At 44.6% G+C, this 24110-nt stretch overlaps 1 protein-coding gene across 3 annotated transcripts in view; it reads right to left on the bottom strand.

The window, feature by feature from the left end:
* Positions 1-3887: 3887 nt before the first annotated feature.
* PSME3 (proteasome activator subunit 3) overlaps positions 3888-24110 on the bottom strand; it is a 28123-nt gene continuing 7900 nt past the window's right edge. For all 3 annotated transcript variants that reach the window (XM_085852664.1, XM_085852647.1, XM_085852655.1), the window contains 4 exons: positions 21436-21503; positions 7789-7843; positions 7588-7674; positions 3888-4611 (listed from right to left, as the gene is read on the bottom strand). In XM_085852664.1, the coding sequence (XP_085708790.1) occupies positions 4531-4611; positions 7588-7674; positions 7789-7843; positions 21436-21503 (291 nt within the window). In that variant the 3' untranslated portion in view covers positions 3888-4530. The remainder of the gene's footprint in view (positions 4612-7587; positions 7675-7788; positions 7844-21435; positions 21504-24110) is intronic.

The following is a 24110-nucleotide window of genomic DNA, read 5'->3' as shown; positions in this document are numbered from 1 at the left end:
ACCTCCGCCACGTAATGCCTGATCCACGAGAACATGTTTGAAATATTATGCCACACAGTACTATATCGATTTTAGCCCAATCTCTAAATGGTAAAGAATCACTTAAAAAAATTAAATAACTTTTGTATCCAGATCCGGATTCGTTTGTACAATTAGTGGGCCCAGCTTTTCATGGCAGCACAGAGTTTCTTACACCCCTCAGCATACGAAACCACTAGTCATGTATTATTATTTTTTTCTTTCCTGTCAATGTCCGAGCTGGAGGATAAAATTTTGCCTCAATGATGAGAATAAAAACTATACAGGGGGAAAGAATTTATTTTGACGACCTTAATTTTAAGGTCATGACCGATAATAAGACATTTTAACGCTGATACCCCGCTCGACTAAGGTTTGTCAAATTGGAACGACATTGCCCTCTCGAGTCGAGAGCAAGGCACATTTACGCTTAATTTGCATCATACCCTCCAGGTTAAAGGTCAAGGTCAAATGTTGGTCTGATAAAATAAAATAAAAAATACCCCCGAGTGGGAGTGCCGGTCATCTCTGCCAGAGGTTGACAGAAGCAAAATCAAATTAGGGGCATCTATAATCGATTCCATGGCTCATGGATCTGGTCGGAGAATGCAGATCACCAGAACAGTCGGTCACTTCAAATAAATGATGAAGGAGACACTTTTCTGAATAAGTGATCCTGACAATAGCAGGCGTGCTTTAATGCCAATTTCTGTGATACCTGGGGTTCCACAAAATGGTCGGTAATATGGGAATTCTGGAACGTGATGATGATCGACCGTGTTGTAAACTCTCTCTAAAACGATAAGGCACGCGGGGAGCCAGCAGCCGACTTTCGGGTGGGCAATTCCGCGATTATGAGATAATTACACTAATGCATCTGAGTTGCATAACAGTGTCTGCACTCATCGCAAAATGCTGTGTGCATCCGAGTCGATAACCAGTGATCGTAATGATCAATACAACTCGGCAGAACTCATATTTTTGCCTAACTCAAAAAAGTTCAAAAAGTAACTCTGTGCCACACTGGAATAGGGGCAGTTCAGAAAGTACGTACGCTCTACTTCTGGGTTCCAAAACCACACAACCCCCCTCTGTATGCAGGCTCGTGACCACCCACCCACCCCCATATGCATCTCATATCACATCACAATACTTGAACATTACAACGAACTGGAGATTTATCTCAAATGCATCAGTAATTATTAACTACGGTAATACAGTAATATGGAACAATTATTGACATCCACGGATTCAACATCACGTCAAAAATGTTCCTGTGAACGGGGATATTTTTCCCCCTCGCGATGACGACAGGCTCACTTTCATCTTCTGAAACGTTTTCATGTAGTCCGACACCACTTTCATAAAGTATGTATGCAGCCGTCGTACCACCCACCCACCCCTGTACACAGCCCGTACGCAGGCTTTAAACCACCCACCCCCATCATTTTTGTATGTACTTTATGAACGGCCCATACGGGGCAAAAATATGCAAAAAATTGCGCAGGACCCGGAGCATCTTCAGAGATTGGTGCCGGCCTCTGGATGACCACTTCAAATTAGCACCGGACATGTAAGAATCAGAGCGAAGTTTGAAGGGCTATAAAATCGGAACGGGAGCAAATTTCAAAAAAATGGCTCGTGTTATTCTAGATAATAGTCCATAGTATCTGAATCACGAATAACATTTGATCTCTCTTGATAAATGAGGGAGGAGATAAGATTTGAAATCGACGATTTTCGCAACTTTGACAGCCTTGTGACGTTGACCTCGACATTGGACGATCTTGAAAGTTATATCGTTGTGCATGTCTCATCGACCTCTATCCATTCCACTATTGGTTATTTGTCTCCACTCGGTTTGATTGTGGACGGACGGACGTACGGACGGGTGGACAGACTTCGAGACTGGCTTTATTAGGTCATCTCAACTGAGATGATAGAGATGACATAAAAAGTCAATGCTCAATTTTGCCAATGTGGAATCTCAAAGACCCCTTGGCCTTCCAAGATGTTATTGCATCGTAATAGTGGAGCTGCACTGAAGTTGTACACCAGATACCAATTAATATCCTTGACCTACTTTTTTTGGACTGTGACCTAATTAACAAAAAACACAATTTTGACCATTACTTGAATAATTTTCCTCTGATTTTCATAATTTCTTTTCCCGTTTCAATTTTTTTTCCAACAGATCTACTTCGATTACTCAGGCCATGGCTGGAGTTCGAGATTATGAGTAGTGTAATGATCCCGTTTGTGTTTGTCGACAGAATTAATGGACAAGGGCAGCGACTGGGATCACCAAATTTGGCATAGAGTTTCGTATTGTGAATGTGTCGGACAAGTTCAAGTTTGAGTTCACAGGAAAAATATGTGATGAAAATTAGTACAGGACTGCATTTACTCCCTTGGAAGGCAATGGCAAACCACCCAGTACAACCCTTGCCAAGAAAGTAGTTTGGCAGCACAGTATGGTACATCAGAATCAGAATATTTACACCGTCGGCTGGCACGTGAGTATTGACCACTTGCATGCGTGTACAACATATTGGCAATTCTAGCCACTTTGCAGACACACACACACACACACACACACACACACACACACACACACACACACACACACACACACACACACACACACACACACACACACACACACACTCTCTCAGCACAGCAGTCAGATGCTGAGCAACAGCACATCAAATGGAGGTGCTGACTTGTGCCGTTATGCTTCTCTTCTCAATCATGGAGGCTTGGTCAATTTCACTCCAATTGTGCAAACCTGCTTTCATGGGCACAAAATAAATTTGCCCTCCACTCCGAAGATGGGGAGATCACACCTAAGTTAGGGTTAGGGTGTCCGTCAATGTTTGCGTGGCTTTGTTGGTATCTTTTTAAACATCACTTGTCAAAAAAAAATTCACATCCTGCAATAATGCTAATTGCCAATGAAAAATAACAACCCATCAGTTCATTATCTGTTTATGTCAATATAAATATAGGTCAAATTAAGCTTCACATTCCTGCGTCAGGCTGATTACGTCACAAAATGTACATGACATCAAAGTGAAACAGAACAGTGCGAGTCGGTACCTCTCTCTCCCTCATGTGCATTCTCGTTTCTGCTTTTGCGTCCACCCGTCCTTGGCAGGTAAACTTGTTTTGGTGTCCTTCAACTTTAAGGGGTTAAAAAAAGAAAAGAAAAAGTTTTACATTGATTATTTAACTTTGCTGATGAAACTTTGAAAGCAAATTTAGCGACGACCTCACTTCTGATCTGTCGAGCCTGGGTTTGAATCTCGACCCAAACATAAACCGTCATCCTGGTGTTTAACAGGAAGGGAGTTGCAGTACAAACCGCGCTGTCTCTTGGATGAAAATGTTAAAGCGTCTCATCTGCTGGCATTAGTTGGTGCATGGTACAGATCCCATGGCGTCGTTGGCAAAGAATAGGATGGTGCCGGCACCCTGAACAAATTACAAATTCCTGCACCCTCAGTCGAACGTACTGCGTCAGAGTGACGAGGACAAGCCCGAGCCAAAGAAGCCGTCTCAGCAGCCCGACGACGGGAGGATCAACAAGTCAGGCACAGTCAGAGCTTATAATTAAAACAACGAAGAGCACGCTCGTTACACTTCCTTCATACGTGACATTACCTACCTTAAGACACCGAGAAATGCACCATCTGTAAAGATGAACAAAAAAAGTGTAAATGCATCCATCACATTCTCACGGCATTGCCCGATGACCAAAAGCACATTACTCTCAAACGTCTCCCTGCCTGGAAACGTGCGCCGAACGTCGATCCGACATCCGTCAGCCCAACGACATTTTCACACACTTAAAGAAAAATGTGAACAACTTTCAACAATTTCCCCCAGTCATTTTATTATGGTTCAAAGCAGACAAATCATACACAAGTGAAACTGTATTTGGAAGATAACCAAACCCCTGACTTCACCAAGCACGAGTTTTTGAACACCTAAAAAAAATATATATAAGCGTTAACTTTAAAACACGCAGGTGGTTTTGCCAGCTGGCATTACAACGTAAAAGGAAAATTGTTAGAATAAAGGTGTGGGAAAACGAGCAACAACTAAATGTTTTTTTCTCTCTCCTTTTGAAGTGGCCAATTTACAATTTGAAATTGCTGCTAAATGTCCAATAAAATATTAAAATTAAGGGAATCGACTTTTAATCCACAGATTCATTCCACCATCCACCCACCATTTCTTTCCCAACATACGCACATGTGAACCGCAGAATCAGATAGCAGCTTCATTCTGAAAACAAGATGGTCCACGGTGCACACAGTACAAATGCTGAAGTCAAATCAAAACGAAAAATACCACAAAAACGTCATTCAGTTGGAAAAAAAAACAACAAAAACAAACAAACAGAGACCACACCGTGAGGTTGTGTGGTCGGCCAATGCAAGGAAATTAACGAAGCTTCGAGATAAAATTCCAGGGTGGATCCGGGTGAAGCCGCCATTCGGCGTTCGACTAGTACAGAGCATCGGTGTTGGCGCTTCTTGGTTTCTTGATTTTCTCGATATTCTTGATGATCACGTCGTGCAGCAGCACCTGCAATGGAGATGGTGACGGGCAGGTTCCACATATGCAATGTACACATGGGATGTGACATTTTACCTTTTAGTTCAGTGTCAGGAAGCAGAGTTTCATAATCAGTTGCTACGTGATTGGTAAAGGAACGCTTGGAAGCTGAAGCATTGGTAGCCTCATAAAACCTCAAACCAATTAATTTTTTTAATCTCGACCGATTATGGAATAACTTTAAAACATATCACACACTACAAGGACTTCAGGAGACGTCATAATACTTTGAACAAAACTTGCAAGGACATCAATAGATAATGAACGAATCAACATAGTATCTGGTGTTTGAACCTTGGATGTGAGACTTTGAACCTTCAATGTGATGTGCTTCCAAGTCTTGCTCTATGGATGTGAGACTTGGACTCTGACCAGGGATCTGAGACGGAGACTTAATTTCTTTGGAAGCAGGACTCTTCGGAGAATCATTGGCTATCGCTGGTTGGACTTTGTACCCAACAAGCGAGTGCTGAGAGAGACGCAAATAGGATTTGTTACCTGCATCGTCCATGAGCATCAGCTGCGGCTGTATGGCCATGTGGCTCGTTTTCCTGACACTGATCCTGCTAACCAGATACTCTCAGCGAGGGAGTCTCCTGAGCGGAGGAGGCCAATGGGCCGACCATGTGCCTCATGGTTGCAGCAGGTTGATCAGCATCTCAAGGAGATGGGGATGGGCCAGGCATCTGCCTGAGGGATGGCCAGATTGAGGCCCCTGGAGTACGAGCGGAAGGTGGTCACAGCAATATGCTGCCCCCATACCTGACCTGACCTGAACCTTGGAGACCAGTATCATAAAAGGCAATCATGTAGGAATGCCACACACCAAATTTCACGAACTGGCTGGCCAGGCTTGACATTTGACAAAGGTTGGGGCAGGAATTTGGAACTTGGCCAAGCTGCCGGCAATAGCTCACCTACTTTTCGTGAAGGATACCATAGGATCTTTACCGTCCACCAATTAATGTCGGCAGACAGGACGTCCAGTTTAACATCCATCCGAGGAACGTCACACACACACACACACACACACACACACACACACACACACACACACACACACACACACACACACACACACACACACACACACACACACACACACACACACACACACACACACACACACACACACACACACACACACCTGCCTGTGAAACACCGGAATAACAGTTTATAGCCGGGCTGAGATTCAAACACAGGCTGGACAACTTAAAGGTGATTGTGCGTACCTCTCGGCCATCCTGCCACCTTTAGTAAAATTCACGATGTTCTTGATTGTCCATTTATTGCCAGGTCACTCCTATCGATGTCATGTGATGTGGAAATCGCTCATCAGGAGCAGCGTCGAGTCATATGGTCGGTGAACCTTTACCACAGGCTCGTCACGGCGTGAAATTTGAAATCTTCATCAACACGGGTGCAGAAAAATTGGGCCAATTGTTTGGCATTTCTTGGAAAAGCTGCGAGGCTGATGATGTACCTCATTAGTTTTCAAATGATGTGTCACAGCTTTTAAGCGTCGAAATAGAGTTTGAGTGTACTTTATTGAGTGCAAGCCATCTTCATTCCATTATGCATGACTGTTTTTGTACAACAACACTCCATCCATCCATCCATCCATCCAAACACATCAGCACCAGAACTGAAGATCTGAAGACATAATTGTTTTTTTTTAAATCATGATTTAAATCATTTTGGGATCGAATAAATCCCAAAACAAATCCCACATAAGAATACCCCTTACCAACTGATATTGCTGTCATGAAAATTGAAAGAACAGACACTGACTTGATATTACTGGACAACCAATCTGTAAGGTTCTCAAATATTGCTGTGCTGTCCTTGCTTCTACGTCTGTTCTCTTCAGTTTGCCCTTCCTCTGTGAACCACCTTCCACCTGCATGAAAGTCCTCCAACATCACTCCCATTATTAGGAAGGGTGCAAAAACAAATCCTCAACTACAGGCCGAGATGTGTTCTTGAAATTGCAAGCAAAGTCATGCCTTCCATCATTGCCACTGACTTACGGTAATATCTTTCCTCTTTTCAAACAGCCTCATCTCTGACCATCAGTTTGCATCCCTTCCCAGTCCCTCAACTATGGATATTCTGCTGCTTCTCTCAGTGATAGTCGTAGGACCTAAATATCAACAAGAGGTCAACGAAGTCTCCCTGAACCTATCTCAGGTATTTGACAGTACGATTTAACACGGGGGAAATTGGATGGAAACACAAACGGCAACATAGGGACGAAGATGCAACAGGATATTAAAAAAAAAAAACCCGACAAATCCAGTGCGGACAACGTAGCTCCAATGTACACTTACATCGTCACGACGTTAGTTGTTGTGTTCACATTTCCACATTACATCTTACTAAAACAGGATGTTGTAGTTAACGAAGGAGCTCGTACGGGAACCATTCATAGTCTGGTTTTCGTAATCTTTTGCAGTGATACCAATCGTTAAAACCAAAGACTGGTAAAAATTTGAGGATAAATGTTGGCCAAGTATATTTTTCCAAAAGCATAAACCCAACGATGTACCTTACGCGTCTGTTTCCATTAAAATGTTAGGTGCGCAGCTGGTAAGTGGAATGGTACAAATTTAAATCGATAACCAGTCTCGTGCAACTGCTTAAGAGCCAAAACCTCTTCACCAAGATGAAATGGTTAATTCATGATGAAACAATTCAAGTCGAAATTTCAGGCCAGGAAGCGATAAGATAAGAGATCAGAACTGCAAGGTCTTTTGAGGAATAAAGGTTCGGACGGAGAGGCAGAGGGGAAGCTGTGCGTCCGATATATTGAACGGAGTCTCAGAGGGACTGTCCATCCAACTGAATGGTCATGACGCATCATGAGCATCAAAGCCAACAAGAGTAAAGAGACGAGGATAAAGCACAAATTAACGATTGATGATCAGGACTGAAAGAAAGACATACGTAATGGTTCCTGAGTTCTGACACAATGATGCGGAGGCTAAGGTACTCCTTTTCATCCAATTCATCCACAGTTCGTCGATAATCTTCCTGTTGAGTAAAAAAAAAAAAAAAAAAAGAGTGAATCATTCATGCGTGAAAGCACACAGACAGCATGACGTTCTCCCAAAAAAGTACAACAGAAGATTCATTTCAAAAACTTACCACGTGTGGATATCTGGCGACTTTGGCCACGAGCTTTGCCCTCGAAACGTAGTACCTGGAAAACAATTTTTGTTCAGTTGCTTTTAAGTCGATTTTCAGGGCACTGTGACCCATCGTTGGAGCATCATTGGCTTTCTGACTATAAACTAGCGGATGTACCCATCGAGGATGGGTGAGAGGAAGAAATGGCAATTGATAGGATGGAAGAGCCAAAAAAATAATCTTGGGACGAATATAAAAGAAAAGAAAAAGAGCAATCATGGCGATTGGGCTTGACGCGCCGCCACCATAATGGCACGAAGTCATCCAACAAGCTTTGTCAAAGATATATTTTCAACTGTGCTGAGCAGAAAAACAAACAAACAAAGGAATGGAAAACTAGAGTTCAAAAAACACTTTGCCGCACGCAGTATTGAGAAAAAAGGACATGGGAAGGGTCATTTAAACTCTTGCTTTGCGTTTCCGAGTACGATCTATATTTCCTACGAGCCACCATTTTATCTAAATCTCGATATTCCACAAAGCTGAGAGCACGAGCGACAAATTTGATTAGTCAAGAGGGCATAACATATTGTCCAAATACTGCTAAGCTGGAGGTTTTTGGAAGTGACAAGAAGGTGATTTGTGTTCTGCAGTGTTCAAGTGTACTATTGAAATAACAAGGACAAATGTGTCCAAGAGCCACGTCCTAAAGGTTTTGTCTTCACCAGAAGAAGAACAAGAGGAAGAAGAATAAAAATAAAAAAACACCAACAACAAAAAAACAACAACAACTTCCGATATTTCGGCATGTGCCTTGACGGAGCCAATAGCGAGACCCGTCCTGGACGATCGTCGTTCATGACGAGAAAATAGTGTATTTAAGAAATTACAATATATTAAATGGAATAATCTTTAAATAGTAACGTGAACTTTTCGAAACTTAAAAGCAAATGTCCGAATATATTTAAAAGTTCATGATAGATGCTCTCAAAAGGTACAGTCAATGCGAGGATGTGTGCAGGTGTTTAGTATTTAAGGAGATCCAGATCCTGTATATAAAAGAGCCGAGTCCTAAAGGTTTTGTCTTCACAAGAAGAAGAACAACGCCAAGCTCTCTTGGAGCCACGTCTTGCAAGCGAGACACAAACGAGACGCGGCTAAAAATTATTTAAAAGACTGCAGAAGAAAAAAAAAAGGCTGGAAAGGCAGAAAGTTGTCTGATTGCCAAACAGGAAGAGGATTTTAAAATAAATAAATAAAAAAACATCACACCTGTGTCTGAAGGAAGCAGTTCAGTTTGGCATTTTTAATATGAAATAGGCAAAACCGAGACACAAACGACACCCTCTCGGATTACCCTCAAGAATGCCGTGGGATCAAGCACGGTGGGTCAGAAAGGTTCTTCTTCTTCATTTTGACAGACAGATGGAAGGACGGACAACCAGATATTGAAGCGGCTTCACCACTTAAAAATTATCTCACTCCTCTGTGCATGCGCGCTTGAGGCGAGATCCGTACAATTTTCGGACTTCAGGGCACCGGTGACCCATTATAAGAACTGCCGGTTTGAGTCCCGATTGACGTTGCGCAGCATTTAAAATACGAAATTAAATTGAAATCAAGCAGTTCCTCCATCACAGACCGATGTCTGAAGACAAACAGACAGACAGACAGAGTGAACCAACTGCTCAACTCCGCTTTGTGCTTCACACGGAGAGTAATCATTGAGATGTGTGACACGCTGAGAGATGAGACATGAAACCCGTCTCTGACAGACGCCATCAGAAGAAAAGTTAATTGAACAGTTTTCAGGTGAAGATGAACTTCTGTTTGTGCTCCTTGACAATTTGGCATGACAGATAGAGGCCTGTAAGTGATGCACGGATTATTTAAGCGGCACTGTCAGATACACCGACTGAAACCAAATTTTTTCCACCAAACAAATGTCAAACGATCATTCATCCGATAATGCAAAGTGTAAAATTTGGTCTCGTGTTATGACAAATGAAATGAAGAGGGAATGTGACACAAAAAAAAGATGGCTTTTGAGTAGTGACTCATTATATCACTTATAATTTTTTGTTCTACATAAGAAATGATCAAAAGCGGTGCAGTTGTGATCAATACGTGAAATTGGTGGCGTGACGGTTGAGAGACATGATTGACAATTTGAGTTAGAATGTGACCTCGCTCACATTTTTGAGATTGGGAGCCAGAGCCAGGAGTTACTAAAACGGGCAACACAGACTGGAGATTGTGTCCGACACTGCACCAACATTTTATCTTTGAGTATTTCATGCTCATTTCGAGGTTTCTTTAAACAGTTTGAAGTTCATTCAGTGCAAGTTTGTGGTGTATAGTTAACTGGCGGTGATCAAAATGCAAGCTGGCGTCAACATTGTCGGAATCTTTAATTTGAAGTTGTCAATCAGATCAATGATGGTGAACTGCTCCAATGTAACGAGGCAATCCAAAATTATTCATCCTCCCAATGACATTATTTGGAATATTAATTAGCTGCAGTACTGATGGGATGCCACACTTCATACATCGTTATTATTATTATTTGACTAATTTTGCGATTCATCAACAGTGGGAACCTTTTATTTATTAATTGTGTAAATGTGGTCGGACTTTGATCACTCCCACACACCACCCGCTCCAACTACCACAAGCTTTTTGCACACCCCTTCCCTTCTCTCCATCATACAACTCCCATACTCTATTCCCCACACCCCTCCCCTTCAATTTAATCCTTCTCTATTCAGCACTCCATTGATGGATGGCCCGTTTGCACAATGCCATTGTTATAACTGACACACATGCACAAATCTTTTAAAAAAAAATTTTTTGCGACATTTTATTGAAGTTGGGGTTCTGCATTGGTTCAATGTGCTGAGCTTCTGTGTTGTGATCTGAAGATTGTAAGAGTTAAAATCTCGACTCACCTCGGAAGGTAACGGCAATCCACTGGGTGCAACTCACTGCCATGATACTGTTTCCACTGCAGTGAATATTATGCCAAGAAACAGGGCTCTGTATTAACGGTTGTCCGACTGATTAAATTTTGCCCGTTAGACAAGTGAAAACCTCAATAAACCTGTATGAAAGAAAGGTAAATTTACCACGCGGAAGTTTGATAAATGTGACAGATCTTGACCTCAAAGGTAGTTGGTCTTTTTAGAGTGGAAGCCACAGTGATTAGTAGTGACGACAAGATTGTTTTTAGACCTGACCAATCCTGCACACCTGCGAGAACGTCAAAGAAACACAATGGTGTCTCCGCACGTTCACAGTATGAATATTTGAACAGCTGAAATGGTTGATGGGACAGGTAAAATCTAAAACCTACGTATCCCATTGACAGTGGAATGCAGTAAATATCTTTATAACATTTACAGCAGAATATAGAACATAGCTATATAAAATGCAGTAAGTTACTATCCCAATTCCAGGCTGGAAAAAAAATAAGTAAATATTGAGCTCTAAGAATTGATATCCTTATTACCCCGCAAATGCAAAGCGAAAAGTGGGTTAAGCAATTGGTTCATGTCTGTTCTTGGCTGTCTGATCAGCTTATGATCAAGGAACTTGTTAGGGTACCACTGACCTTACAGGCTGGAGTACCCTATTGTTTCTCTACAGATCATTTGATATCTGATATTATTTTTTGTCCCATGTTGGGCCTTTTTTTTTTTTTTTGCTCGATTATTTTTGCAAATTTTTTTTTTTCTTGAGAATTTTCAAGTTGCCGAGAAAATTTTCAAGTTGTCCGATTGACACAATTTTCACCATAGCATGTCTTTTATTGTAGAATTTTAAAATGATAATTGTGACGTCATAGGTCATGTGGTATGGCTGCCATCTTGGATTAACCCCCCAAAAAATTAAATCTCTGAAACCACTGAACGGAAAAATCTGAATTGTAGCCCATGACATTCTATTCCTAATGGGGAATAAGGTTCTTGTAATGATGATGTCATAGGTGAAGTGGTAGGCCAGCCATAAATCCATCCATCCATCCATTGGACCATACTCTGTGCAGAGCGTTGTTGCTGCCTTCGCAGTCTCCTTGGCTCTTGGGCACAATCCTGGACGGGTCGCCACTTCAACACAGGATACCAGCATGCTGGCACTCATTTTACCGACCTCGGAAGGATGACAGGCTGAGTCAAACCCACCTGGTATTAATTCAACAGCTGAGTGGGATTTAAACTCAGGATCCTGGGATCCTAATCCCACCACCCTAAGCATTCAGCAAACACCAGGCATGGCCATAAATGCATAAACATAAATCCTTGTCCTAAAAAAATCTGAAGCTTCGACATATTGTTGTGGGCCGGGTATCAGCGGAGAGCACGACCGCTAGGTGGAGCAGTTGGGTCGACCACCGAACACCCGGAATCTAGATCGTACCTTTCGGAAACCTCCGAAACATACGGGTCCCTTACAGGACCGTGAATCGTCAATAAACCAACCGCGTGGGCACAGGGTTATTTGCCAAACTTCAAAATACCTAGAGGCCCACGTGGCGAACTACTGAGTATATCGGGGGAATGAGGGACGCACGCAAGGGCGAGTTATCACGACTAATAGAAATGCAAGTATGTACAAGGCAAAAAGAGCACTAAACAATTGCTACTTAAAGACAGGGCCCCAGACACACACACGCACACACAAATACCCCAAAAGAAAAATGGACCTTGCCGCCTCGTGCGGCCCTTGTCGATCCGATTTGGCGGGACTTGAACCCACAGCTCGATGCCGCTGCAAACACCGGGTACGGAGGCAGCGCCAGGCTCCAGCATGCTCCTCCGGCACGCGACGAGACCAGAGCCAGCGACGAGCTCAGACCAGACCAGCAGTAGGATGAGACCAGATGCCAGCGATGAGATCAGAGCAGACGCCGGCGACAGGAAGAGATGTGTGCAGACACCGGCGACAGGACGAGATGTGTAGCGAACCAGAACACGCGCTCGAGAAGATGGGGCGCAGATTGTTTGTTCCCTGTTCCCTCGTCATCTTCTCAGGGGTGGTTCGCTCGTGCGTGGCCTGTGCCTATTTGTCGACCGTCGGGAAACTCGCTCGCATCTTTATGATTGGGCGAGAGCGACGTAAGGTCCTCGTGAACTCCGCCCACGTACATGCTGACATGCACTTAGGCAATGGTGTCGGTGTCGGATGGTGGGAGGAAGCGAGGTGAAGGCGTATTGTTGTAGTTAAAAAATCCTATCAAAATAATTTTACAGGACATGAACAGGTCATTAACCAAGGGAAAGGGAGCCATCTATCCACATTTACTTATCGAAATAACTGAGCTATGGGGACCTGAATGTCTGTGTGCACTATGCTTCCAAATTCGTAACAATATAATCTATGCCCCAATGTCGATGAAGCGCTTAAAGACATGACATTATCCATCACATGGTTTGGCAGCCATATTGTTTTTTTCAAATAAAGCAAACATACTTCTTCTCCAGAGCAGCTTTAGAGATCAAAGTGAAACTGCCCACAAATGATCGAGACATGCTGAAAAAAGTTTGACAACTATGTCATGTCATGTCATGTGGTCTGGCAGCCATTTACCCTAAAACCTTAAAAAATCTTCTCCAGAATGGCGAAACACATTGAGGGGAAATGTCACAGAAAAGGTCCTCATGACTTGGTGATACTGGGGTGATAAAGAATAATTGATAGGTCACGTGGTTCGGTGGCCATATTGGATTGACGAAAAATATTAAATAACGAGACGACCTGTGAACCCGTTAGGTTCCTGTTGTGACAGTGTTGATAAAAAAAACATAATTTCAAAAAATATATATTAAAAAATATTAAATAAATAAATATAAAGCTCCAGTGAACTATACTGCTGAGGTTGTTTGCATTGATCAAATTCTCCCCAAGAGTACTTGACTGAATCGGGAATTGATTTTTTAAATAATTTTTTCGTTGCCCGATTTGAATGAAACTTGATACTGCACACTGCATGAGAATGGTGAGTAAGGTGGCCCTAAAATTTTGCGCTATCGTGCAATGTTTTGGTTGTATTTCGGGAACCTACGTATACGAGGTTTGTTCAAAAAGTATCCAAACTTAATTTTTCGTGCGTAAACAAATGAATCGAGGGAGGCGTGGTTTGGTGCAGGTATGTAGGCGATCCTAATTTGTATGCGTGAACTTTTTCCGGCCTGCAGAAGCTGTCAGTCGCCGACAGACCGCCGATGAGTGAGGAAGTGTAAGCGAGTGCCGTCAGATTTTCGTTTTTGACAAAATGACGGATCACTGTGGTCTCATCGCCAGTGATCAGTGTTGAATAAGTTGGGATCGCTGTTCAGTCTCCAGCATGTCCTGTGCGATCTCCAAAGGGAGTTGCTTCTGCTCGATCGTTTGCAGCTTTGGCACGAACTTTGCTGAGATTCTCCTTAAGCCCAAATCCTCAGTCACAATGGAATGAATGGATCCCAATGCTGACGCCCACCTCGTCTGCAAGTTCGCTGATCATGATTCGACGATCCTGCATCAGCAGGGTCCTCACTTGGTCAATGGCGATCTCATTTCAGGATGTTGAGGGCCTACCAGAACGTGCATCACTTTCCACTGATGTGTGACCATCTTTGAAGCGGTTGTACCACTCTTTTATCCGTGTGTTGCCCATTGCTTCATTCCCGAAGGCCTGTTGAATCTTGCGGATCGTTTCCACTTGGGAATCGCCAAGCTTTACAGAAAATTTGATGCAGTAGCGTTGTTCAAGTTTTTCCGTCATTTTGTCAAAAACAAAAATCCGACGGCGCTCACTTACACTTCCTCACTCATCGGCGGTCTGTCGGCGACTGACAGCTTCTGCAGGCGGGAAAAATTCACGCATACGAATTAGGATCGCCGACATACGTGCACCAAACCACGCCTCCCAAGCTTCATTTGTTTACGCACGATAAATTAAGGTTGGATACTTTTTGAACAAACCTCGTATATACACAAGATGAGAGTTTTAGTAATATATAGATGTTTTCTCTGGAACCACTTATCCAATCGCATAAAATTTGGAAAACACAATACACCACAATTGCTGCATACACTGTGAAAATGATGAGGTCATTGGTCACATGGTGTGGCAGCCACATTGGATAGAAAAACAAATCTAATCCAATCAAGACGAACCTTCAAACACTTGATCCTCGACCCAATCATGGGTGGAGTGCAATTTTTCAATGCCATAGGTCATGTGGTTTGGCAGCCATATTTGTTTGAAAACCAAAACTTTGAAAAACGTTTTCTCCCAAACAGTGTAACACATCAATACGAGTCACATCACATTACACGGAGCAATGCTATTGGATTACAATTGCAAAGTTTCAAATCGATAGCGAAAGCTGTTTCTGAAATATGATTTTTAACATTTATTTTCCGTGAAACTCATGTGCCTGCCAAACTACATGACTGATGAAAATGTCATGGTTAAATAAAATATATCCAGCAAGGGTAGTGTATCATAACTGCAAAGTCCAGTATTGATAGATTATTCGGTGTCAGATAAATAATTATTTTATCATACCCAACAAATCATATGTCATATACTGCATACAGCTGTTCGTGTGTGTGTGTGTGTGTGTGTGTGTGTGTGTGTGTGTGTGTGTGTGTGTGTGTGTGTGTGTGTGTGTGTGTGTGTGTGTGTGTGTGTGTGTGTGTGTGTGTGTGTGTGTGTGTGTGTGTGTGTGTATCATAAGCACCGCCCTTGAGCGAGGCCACGCCTTTCCCTCCAGCCACCCAGAAATTGCGACAATATTTTTCGTTTCACAAAGCTCAGTATGTTTTGAGGCCTCATGTACATTTGAAAACTAAACAACGCTTCATCTATCATAAAATAAAGGTAACTTTTTGAGGAAAGTAACCCACAGTTTGATTACAACTCAAACGAGGTCATGGCCATATTGGATTGATGGAAAATATTAAATAATGTTTTCTCTGGAACCGCTTATCCAATCGACATAAAATTTGGATGTTTTGCGTGCAACAATCACGGCAGTGATCTAATATACACCGCCCAATGAAGGGACGTTAATTCTCATATTATGCAGAGGAAAGAAAATTGTCGTCCTTAATGAAAAATACTTTACGTTTTTGCCCGACTTTTAAATGCTGATAAACAAACTGATGGTTAAGTAATATACATGTTTAATGTGAAGTGAACAAACATCACCATCAGCTTCGCCATGAAATACCTGCATCCGCAATTAGTCAGGAGGCTGCCAGGGAAATTGCCGAGATATTTATTTATCTGGACGTGCACACTTTTGTACACACATCACGTCAGAGTTTAAGTACATTTTAATAGCTAAAACAACAAGTCAAAACTGAACAAGGCACATTTTCATTGCAACAAAAAATCGTCATGATTAATATTTGACATCCTCGATTAAAAAACTGTCCCCTTGTTGGCATTTTGTATGCACTGTATGTGTTTGAGATGTCCAGGGGTGTGTTCAGTTACCAAGTGGCAAGCTAGCGCATGCCAAGCCAGCCGCTCCATAACGGTTTTGAATGGAGTGTTTGCTTGAGTGCTTCAGTGACTTCGCGAGCTCTCCACAAGAAATGTGAAACTGAACACAAGCAATTACACTTGGTAACTAATGGAGGCAGAGAAGGGGTGGGGTTGGAGAGGGCAGGGGAAGGGGTGGGGTTGGAGGAGGCAGGGGAAGGGGTGGGGTTGGAGGAGGCAGGGGAAGGGGTGGGGTTGGAGGAGGCAGGGGAAGGGGTGGGGTTGGAGGAGGCAGGGGAAGGGGTGGGGTTGGAGGAGGCAGGGGAAGGGGTGGGGTTGGAGGAGGCAGGGGAAGGGGTGGGGTTGGAGGAGGCAGGGGAAGGGGTGGGGTTGGAGGAGGCAGGGGAAGGGGTGGGGTTGGAGGAGGCAGGGGAAGGGGTGGGGTTGGAGAAGGCAGGGGAAGGGGTGGGGTTGGAGAAGGCAGGGGAAGGGGTGGGGTTGGAGAAGGCAGGGGAAGGGGTGGGGTTGGAGGAGGCAGGGGAAGGGTGGGGTTGGAGAAGGCAGGGGAAGGGGTGGGGTTGGAGGAGGCAGGGGGGTGGGGTTGGAGGAGGCAGGGGAAGGGGTGGGGTTGGAGGAGGCAGGGGAAGGGGTGGGGTTGGAGGAGGCAGGGGAAGAGGTGGGGTTGGAGGAGGCAGGGGAAGGGGTGGGGTTGGAGGAGGCAGGGGAAGGGGTGGGGTTAGAGAGTGCAGGGGATGGGGTGGGGTTGGAGAGGGCAGAGGGACTGTGGTGGTAGGGGGAATGGGTGGAGTGGGAAGCCGGAGGAACTCCGGTTGGAGGAGGAAAAGGTGGGGTGTGAGAGGAAGGTGATGACGAACATTTGATAGGTCACGTGGTTTGGTGGCTGTATTGTATTGAAGGGAAAAATTAAATGTTTTGTCTGGATAAAGAGGACATCGTGAGTAAGGTGTCCGATCAAAGCGGGGTTGCATCAAGGGGGGGGGAGGGAGGTGGTGGGGACATGGTAACCAGTCAGATCCGCTCGCAGTTATAAAGTGTAGCACCTCAAGTTTAAATTGAATTTTTCCCGAACATGTGCAGAGAGGAGCGAGATATTGTTACTCTGTTTGCCTGCCTGGCAATCAAACAAATTTGAAAAACAATCCAAACTGGAAACTTACTGCAGTATTTTTAAGGACGTCATAATGGATACAAAGGGCACGAATGTCACGCGTTTGATTGCGTGAGGTCATAGATGCTGGAGAAAACGGCAGTCGAACCCTGAATTAATTTATTTATACGTCTTAAAACGTTTATTTAGATCGAATTATATACTTGAACACAAGAACACAAATCGCCTTCATCATACTTCCAAGAACCGTGCTACATATATTGATGTGTTATATGTCAAACATGAGAGTGAGCATATCAGGTGAAGAAGAGACCACCAAGATGGCGATGTACCGTGCTGATTGGCACTGCATTCAGTGGAAATCAATAAAACCTCTATCTACTAAATCGCAACTCAGCGTCACCGTGTTAAGAGTGTACAAGGGTGGTTGTTGTGTAAGACTACTTCAGGAGCACCAAACTTCCAGATTTTTAAACAATCTTTAAAATCATTATTTCATGAAAATTGAAGTACAGGAGGGCTTTCCATTTGTGGATTCACTCAATTGTGATTAATTTATTAAGATAATGTTTGTGGACTGCGGTCAACGTGGTTTGGCAAACGATTTTCTGCATTTGTTCACCAAATTAACATGGGCCTCAAAACCTCCAGCATCATGATCTCCATCAACCAGTCTTTACCGTCACGATCAAAAACATCGCCATTGCATTATTGGATCAAGTTTATAATCATTCTTATTAAAAGCAGGTTTCATGATTTTAATACCTCAAGAAAATAAAACTTCATTTTATGTTCTTAATTACAGGAAAATAAAAAGTTTACTTTATGATGAGGTGGCTGGTTTAAGATGTTCGGGTCTTGAGTTTGAGCCCACGTTCTGTTAAATAACACCATCCCATTCCCCTCCACTCCCTTGCACCCAAAGCCTCTTCCCTCCCTCTTCTTTGACAGTGCAGACCTCAAACATCCAGGGCCTTCACTCTAACCTGACTGATCTTTCCATGCAGTTTGCCACTGGCAAACGAGACAATCTGCCGAACAGAAACTTTCCTCCGTCAAGAGGTCTCTGACTCCCTCGCATATCCCTCCGGTATGACAGACCTGAGCCTCGTCCTGATGGAGGAGTTGCTCTCTTCAACAAAGACTCCATTCCCCACTCACTGCCCTCACTGACCCACACCACCAGGAATACCTCTGGCTAAGGCTTTCCCTCTGCTCCGACCTCTTGTTTATATGTGTGTTGTACAATCCACCAAACAGTGATGACTCCATTTACACCTTGCTCACCAAAAGCATGGACCAACTTCTGTCCTCTCATCCCAACTCTCTTTTCCTCATATGTGGTGACTTCAATTGCCATCATGGCAGTTGGCTGGGTATGGGTACCTCCCTCACCTGCCATTGCACTTCAGCAAAGGACTTCTGCGACTCATTGGGACCGATTCAATCTGTCAACTTCCCGACCCAGATCTCAGCCAACGGTACTCCATCTCTTCTGGATTTGATTTTGACCAATTTCCCAGAAAATGTCTGCTATTTTTCTTTTGCTCCAATCGGTTCATCTGACCACATGCTTGTCAAAGTGGACATCTCTCTGGCTGTTATTGGAGAACCACCTCAGCACCGACAAGTCTGGCACTTCACTCAGGCCAACTGGCAGGGTCTTCAGGCAGCGATCAAACTTCGAGACTGGTCTCCCATGTCTACTTTCTCCGACATCAACTCATCCTGGGAATTCTTTCAAATAAATTTTCTATGTCTGTCTGTCTCTCTCAGATTTATGCAATCTCGTCTTCAGTTGTCATACCTTCCTGCTGCCCATGATTCACTGAAGCATGTGGCGAGGCAGTTGTCCTGAAACAACTTGCCTTCGCCTCGTGGAAGGCAAAATCTATTGAACACAATCTCAGTTCCTTCAACAAACCTCAGAGCATGTGTGTGTCTACCAAGAGGAGAGCCAGGAAACATCTTTCTAATCTCAAATCTGAACTGTCAAACCTCTCTCCCCGCCCCCTCCAAATCCTGGTGGTGTCGAGTTAAGTCCGTTTCTGGTGTATGTTCCCCCTCCATCCCCTCGCATACCTCAAATGGTCACACAGCTGATACTGCGCGTGAAAAGGCTGAATGCCTAACTCTGTGCTTTCTCTAAACCATCGCTTTCTGTACCCACCTGACCCAGTTGCACCCAGCTGTTCCTGTACTGTGTCCTTTTCGCCTGACAAGGTGGAGAGTTTGCTGTCAAACCTTGACTTATTCTACAACTAGTCCAGAAGGCATCAGCCCATGTGTTCTAAAAACCTGCTCTGCTGCTCTTGCTCACCCTCTCTCTGTTCTGTTCACCCTCTCATTTTCTCAAGGTCATCTGCCATCTGGTTGGGAAATCAGCAAACATTACTGCTCTACATAAAAAAGGTGCAAAAACTGAACCCTGCAACGACAGACCAATCAGCCTTCTCTCAATCATCAGCAAGGTCAAGGAATCCATTATCACTTCCAGCATCAAATCCTTCCTCTTCTCCAATAGCTTGATTTCTGACCATCAATGCCAAATATGAGATGAGAACAATCTCCTTCAACATATCACGAGCTTTCAATATGGTCTGGCATCCCACACTGCTCACCAAACTCTCTTCTTATGGTATCTAAGGCAATCTCTACTCACTCATGGCTCGCGGATTTCCTCTCCGGTCGCAGTCAATGCGTGTGTGACTCTTCATGGAATTCCCTCATCTCCTCTTCCTGTCCAGGCTGGAGATTCTCAAGGCAGTATTCTTGGCCCTGTGCTTTTTCTGGTTTTCATCAATGATCTCTCAGATTCCAGGGAAAACCCTCCTTATCCCTTTACTGATGACTCCACCCTCTGCCATACAATTTCTCATCCCTCTGATCGGCAAGCAGCAGCCACTTCACTCTCTGCAGACCTGGATAATATCACAAGTTCGTCAAACACTTAGAATATGTCTTTCAATCCTGACAAATCTCACACACTCACAATGTCTCTCCCAAAGGACCATCTGGAATCCCCCCCCTCCCCCATCTACTTTCTCAACAATCCTCTTGAAGAAGTCCTTTCATTCAAACTTTTGGGCCTCACTATCTGCCACGATCTTTCCTGGGAAAGCCACATCTCCAAGCTGGCCTCCAAAGCCAGTTGCTGACAGGGCATCCTACGTCATGCAAAGTCCTTCTTTGGCACACCTGAGCTCCTGACCACACACAAAGCTTTCATCCGCAGTCTGATGGAGTACTGCTCCCTCCTCTGGGGTGGTGCTCCTGTCTCATACATAGCTCGACTTCACACTGTGGAAACCAAGGATTTTAGGATAATCGGTATCTCTCGCGATGAAGTCGAGTCTTTGGAGGTCTCACACTCTCGCCGGAAGCAAGTTGGTGGTCTTTCTGTCTTCCACCGGTCTCCTCTCCAGCCTTGCCCCCTCTGCTCTGTCCTCGCTACATTTCCTCCTGGTGCTCAAGGTCCACCAATAAACCCCTTCTGGTGAAATTGCCAAAATCAAGAATGATTGCTCACCTTTACACTTTCATTCCTCTTTTTTCCCACCTCTGGAACAAACTCCCACACTCTCAATCCCACTCCTCCCTCCAGGTCTTCAAAACAGCTGTTCACCACCATCACATATCTTCCCCCATCCAAAATCTTGATCTTTACCACCCCCGTTAATTTTCCCCGTTTTCCTTCCTGAAAGTCGCTGAAGTACCATCTAGTTTACCCCGTGTACCCTGCCCCATCCCTCTTCCTTTCGCAGATATCCGATGGTCTTTGTTCCTCACTATTTTGTGCTTCCCTCTGGTGCCCCTCTTGTCTCCTGCCTTGTTGTACGTTTCTGTGAATTAACTCTTACATGAGCCTCAACTTTGTCTACAAAAAAATTTAAAATATAAAATCTGATTGTTGATTTTTTGGGGAAAAGAAAAAGGCACATTTTTGAAATGGAAAAAGATAACAATAATAAAGTGATTCACTGGCTCTTCATGCTGCATGTTAAATGTAAGAATCAAAGCCACAAGTGATGGTAATCAGAAGGTAGTGCATGAGGATTACCGTGATATCTGGTCAAGAAATGATGCAGCTTCACCCTCGACTGTCCTCAGCTCTGCAACTGTATCCTCCTAAAAACAGTGATGGAACTTTGAAAAATGCATGATCAAGCAACAAAACACAAGCATCCAAAATAATGACTTTTTGGGGGGATTCCAAAGGACAAACACCACAATCCACATATGACCAGGCTAATTCGGTGCGAGTCGGTAAGTGGTAAGGCTGGAATGATAATGCCTGCATTGAACCTTGTTGGAGCTACAGTTCCAGGGAGGGGGCTGTGTTATGTTTGTGGAGTAGATGGAGGAATTTCATTAGAAAGATAGGATCATCATATAGAGTTGCTCAGCCCGTGGACGTGCAGGAGACATCTCGATGTAAACGAAGCAGGGAAACTGTGAGCTTCAGTGTTACTTGTCACAATATGGGGGGGGGGGTGGTGATAATTAGGTAGGGATTAAGGATAATTTCCCCCAGTATGCAATTGCCCCCCCTGTGACTTTTACCTCTGTTTTTTTTTGTATTACAAAGCAGCAATGGAAGAATGGTGTTTTTATAACGTGACCAAGTAGGCAAGAAGCCTCACCTCCAAGGGTGATGGCGGGCGAAGTCACACCCCTGAGGCTAAAGATTGATGGACATGACATGAGACGCATGAAGAAGAGCAGCACGTGGGATGCCACGGAAGTCAGAGGATGGGGAAGCAGCTCATAGCGGGAAGCGAACGCACGAGTGGAGTTCGGTGTGAGGGACGCACGCGGTCAAGGGAGGAATGTGGCTGGGATGGAAGATCTCGCTTTGCTTTCCTCTCAGCATGACAAAATGGCTTTCCTTTGACGCATGAAGAAGGCGCAATTCTCGTGTTCATGCTGAGGCGAATTGGCTCGCGTGGTGGAGCAGGACGCTGGCCATTGGCTCTTCGTTGAGTCATGAGAGACAGACCTCGAAGCCTCGTGTATATCACCGAAGGGGGCGGCACCATTCTGCAGGCGGGATCGGCAAGCGCAGTCGACGAAGCTACACTGCGGTTCGGGAGCCCTGACGTCGAATATTGCCTCACAAATTGCTCGGTGCCATTTTTCGGGCGCGGTTCCCCATGCAGCAACGATGCAGTCCGAGCAACTGCCTCAGCAAAAATATCGCCGCGACTCAGCTAAGTGAAGGAATGAAAAAGGATTTCTTTATTTTCTGCATTTTATATGACCCCTTGTCTGTGTGTGTGCATGCGTCTGAGTGCGGAGGCGCCTCAAAATTCGATTTCGGTTTCCTCACGTCTAGATTCATTTTAATTACAATTACTGATTTTCTGTTTAATGAAATCATTATTTATTTCATTGCTTGTGTCCGTGTTTCTGTTGTGGGTTCGAGAGTAAAACCCATGCTGTGCTATCGCCCGGGTGAAGCGCCGAGCATTGCTTTCCCACGCGTGAGGTCCAGGAGCTCTCTCTGTCTGGGTCGTCGACGTCATTCTCTCTCTGGTCCATGAGCTCTCTCTCTGTCGGGGTCGAGTGCTCCTCTCTCTTGGTGGCCAGGGTGGAGCGCTGGAGCGCTCGCGCGCTCGAGCGCTCTCTCTCTCTCTCTCTCTCTCTCTCTCTCTCTCTCTCTCTCTCTCTTTCTCTCTCTCTCTCTCTCTCTCTCTCTCTCTCTCTCTCTCTCTCTCTGTCTGTGTCTGTGTCTGTGTCTGTGTCTGTGTCTGTGTCTGTGTCTGTGTCTGTGTCTGTGTCTGTGTCTGTGTCTGTGTCTGTGTCTGTGTCTGTGTCTGTGTCTGTGTCTGTGTCTGTGTCTGTGTCTGTGTCTGTGTCTGTGTCTGTGTCTGTGTCTGTGTCTGTGTCTGTGTCTGTGTCTGTGTCTGTGTCTGTGTCTGTGTCTGTGTCTGTGTCTGTGTCTGTGTCTGTCCTGCGCTCGTGGTCCGGCGAGCAGCCTGTTGGTAGAGACGCGGACAGGAGGCGCAGCAGTGCCGGCTGTCTGGTGGACCTGCACGTCCGGACGAGGGGTGCCGGAAAGGGTTCGCCGGCCGCGTGGGAGGCCGGAACCAGGCGCGACCACGCTGATGGTTGTGGAAGAGACTGGACGACCACTAAAGGGAGGTCTTTTCTTTTGTTTGTGTGTGTGTGTGTGTGAGTGTGTGGGTGGCGCCGTGTCCGACAAGTAAACCTGTGTAAGTGCCTGTACATTGCTAATAATTATAGTCGGTGGTATTGCTTTCATTGGTTTCTTACCTGTATCCGTGTTTCATTTCAATTTGCTTTGCTTGTAAATACGTGCATGATTCCTTGCTTGTGTTGTGTGTGTGCAATATGTGCTTGCTTGAATAAATGTCCTTGTGTGAAATGTATCCCGTTCGTCATCTTTTTCCCTTTTGAAAGTGCCATCTTGAATCGCAGAATAAATTAGTAGTGGGTTTTGAACACCCGGGTAAAGAAGAGAATCTTATCCGTCGAGGTCGGCGATAACACCGCTCGGTTATCACTGTAGCACGGAACCCACCGCTTAAGCGGTTTGTGTCCGAGGCCAACCTGCGGCGAGGTACGATCACCCGGTCAACTACTCGCGCAGATACTTAGATAGGTCGAATTTGGCGAGCAACCCTATCCTGCGCGGGTGGGCAATTGGCACGATCGTGGTGAGGTTAAACCCCCACCTGTGACTGGCTCCTGGCGATAGTTCCAGGAGGGTCA

Source organism: Eptatretus burgeri, chromosome 2, assembly GCF_056783735.1.
Source record: "Eptatretus burgeri isolate ZD-2024b chromosome 2, Ebu_testis_v1, whole genome shotgun sequence".
In the NCBI taxonomy this organism is placed as follows: domain Eukaryota; kingdom Metazoa; phylum Chordata; class Myxini; order Myxiniformes; family Myxinidae; genus Eptatretus; species Eptatretus burgeri.
The sequence above is the reverse complement of the archived record's forward strand: the minus strand, read 5'-3'. Positions and strand labels throughout refer to the sequence as shown.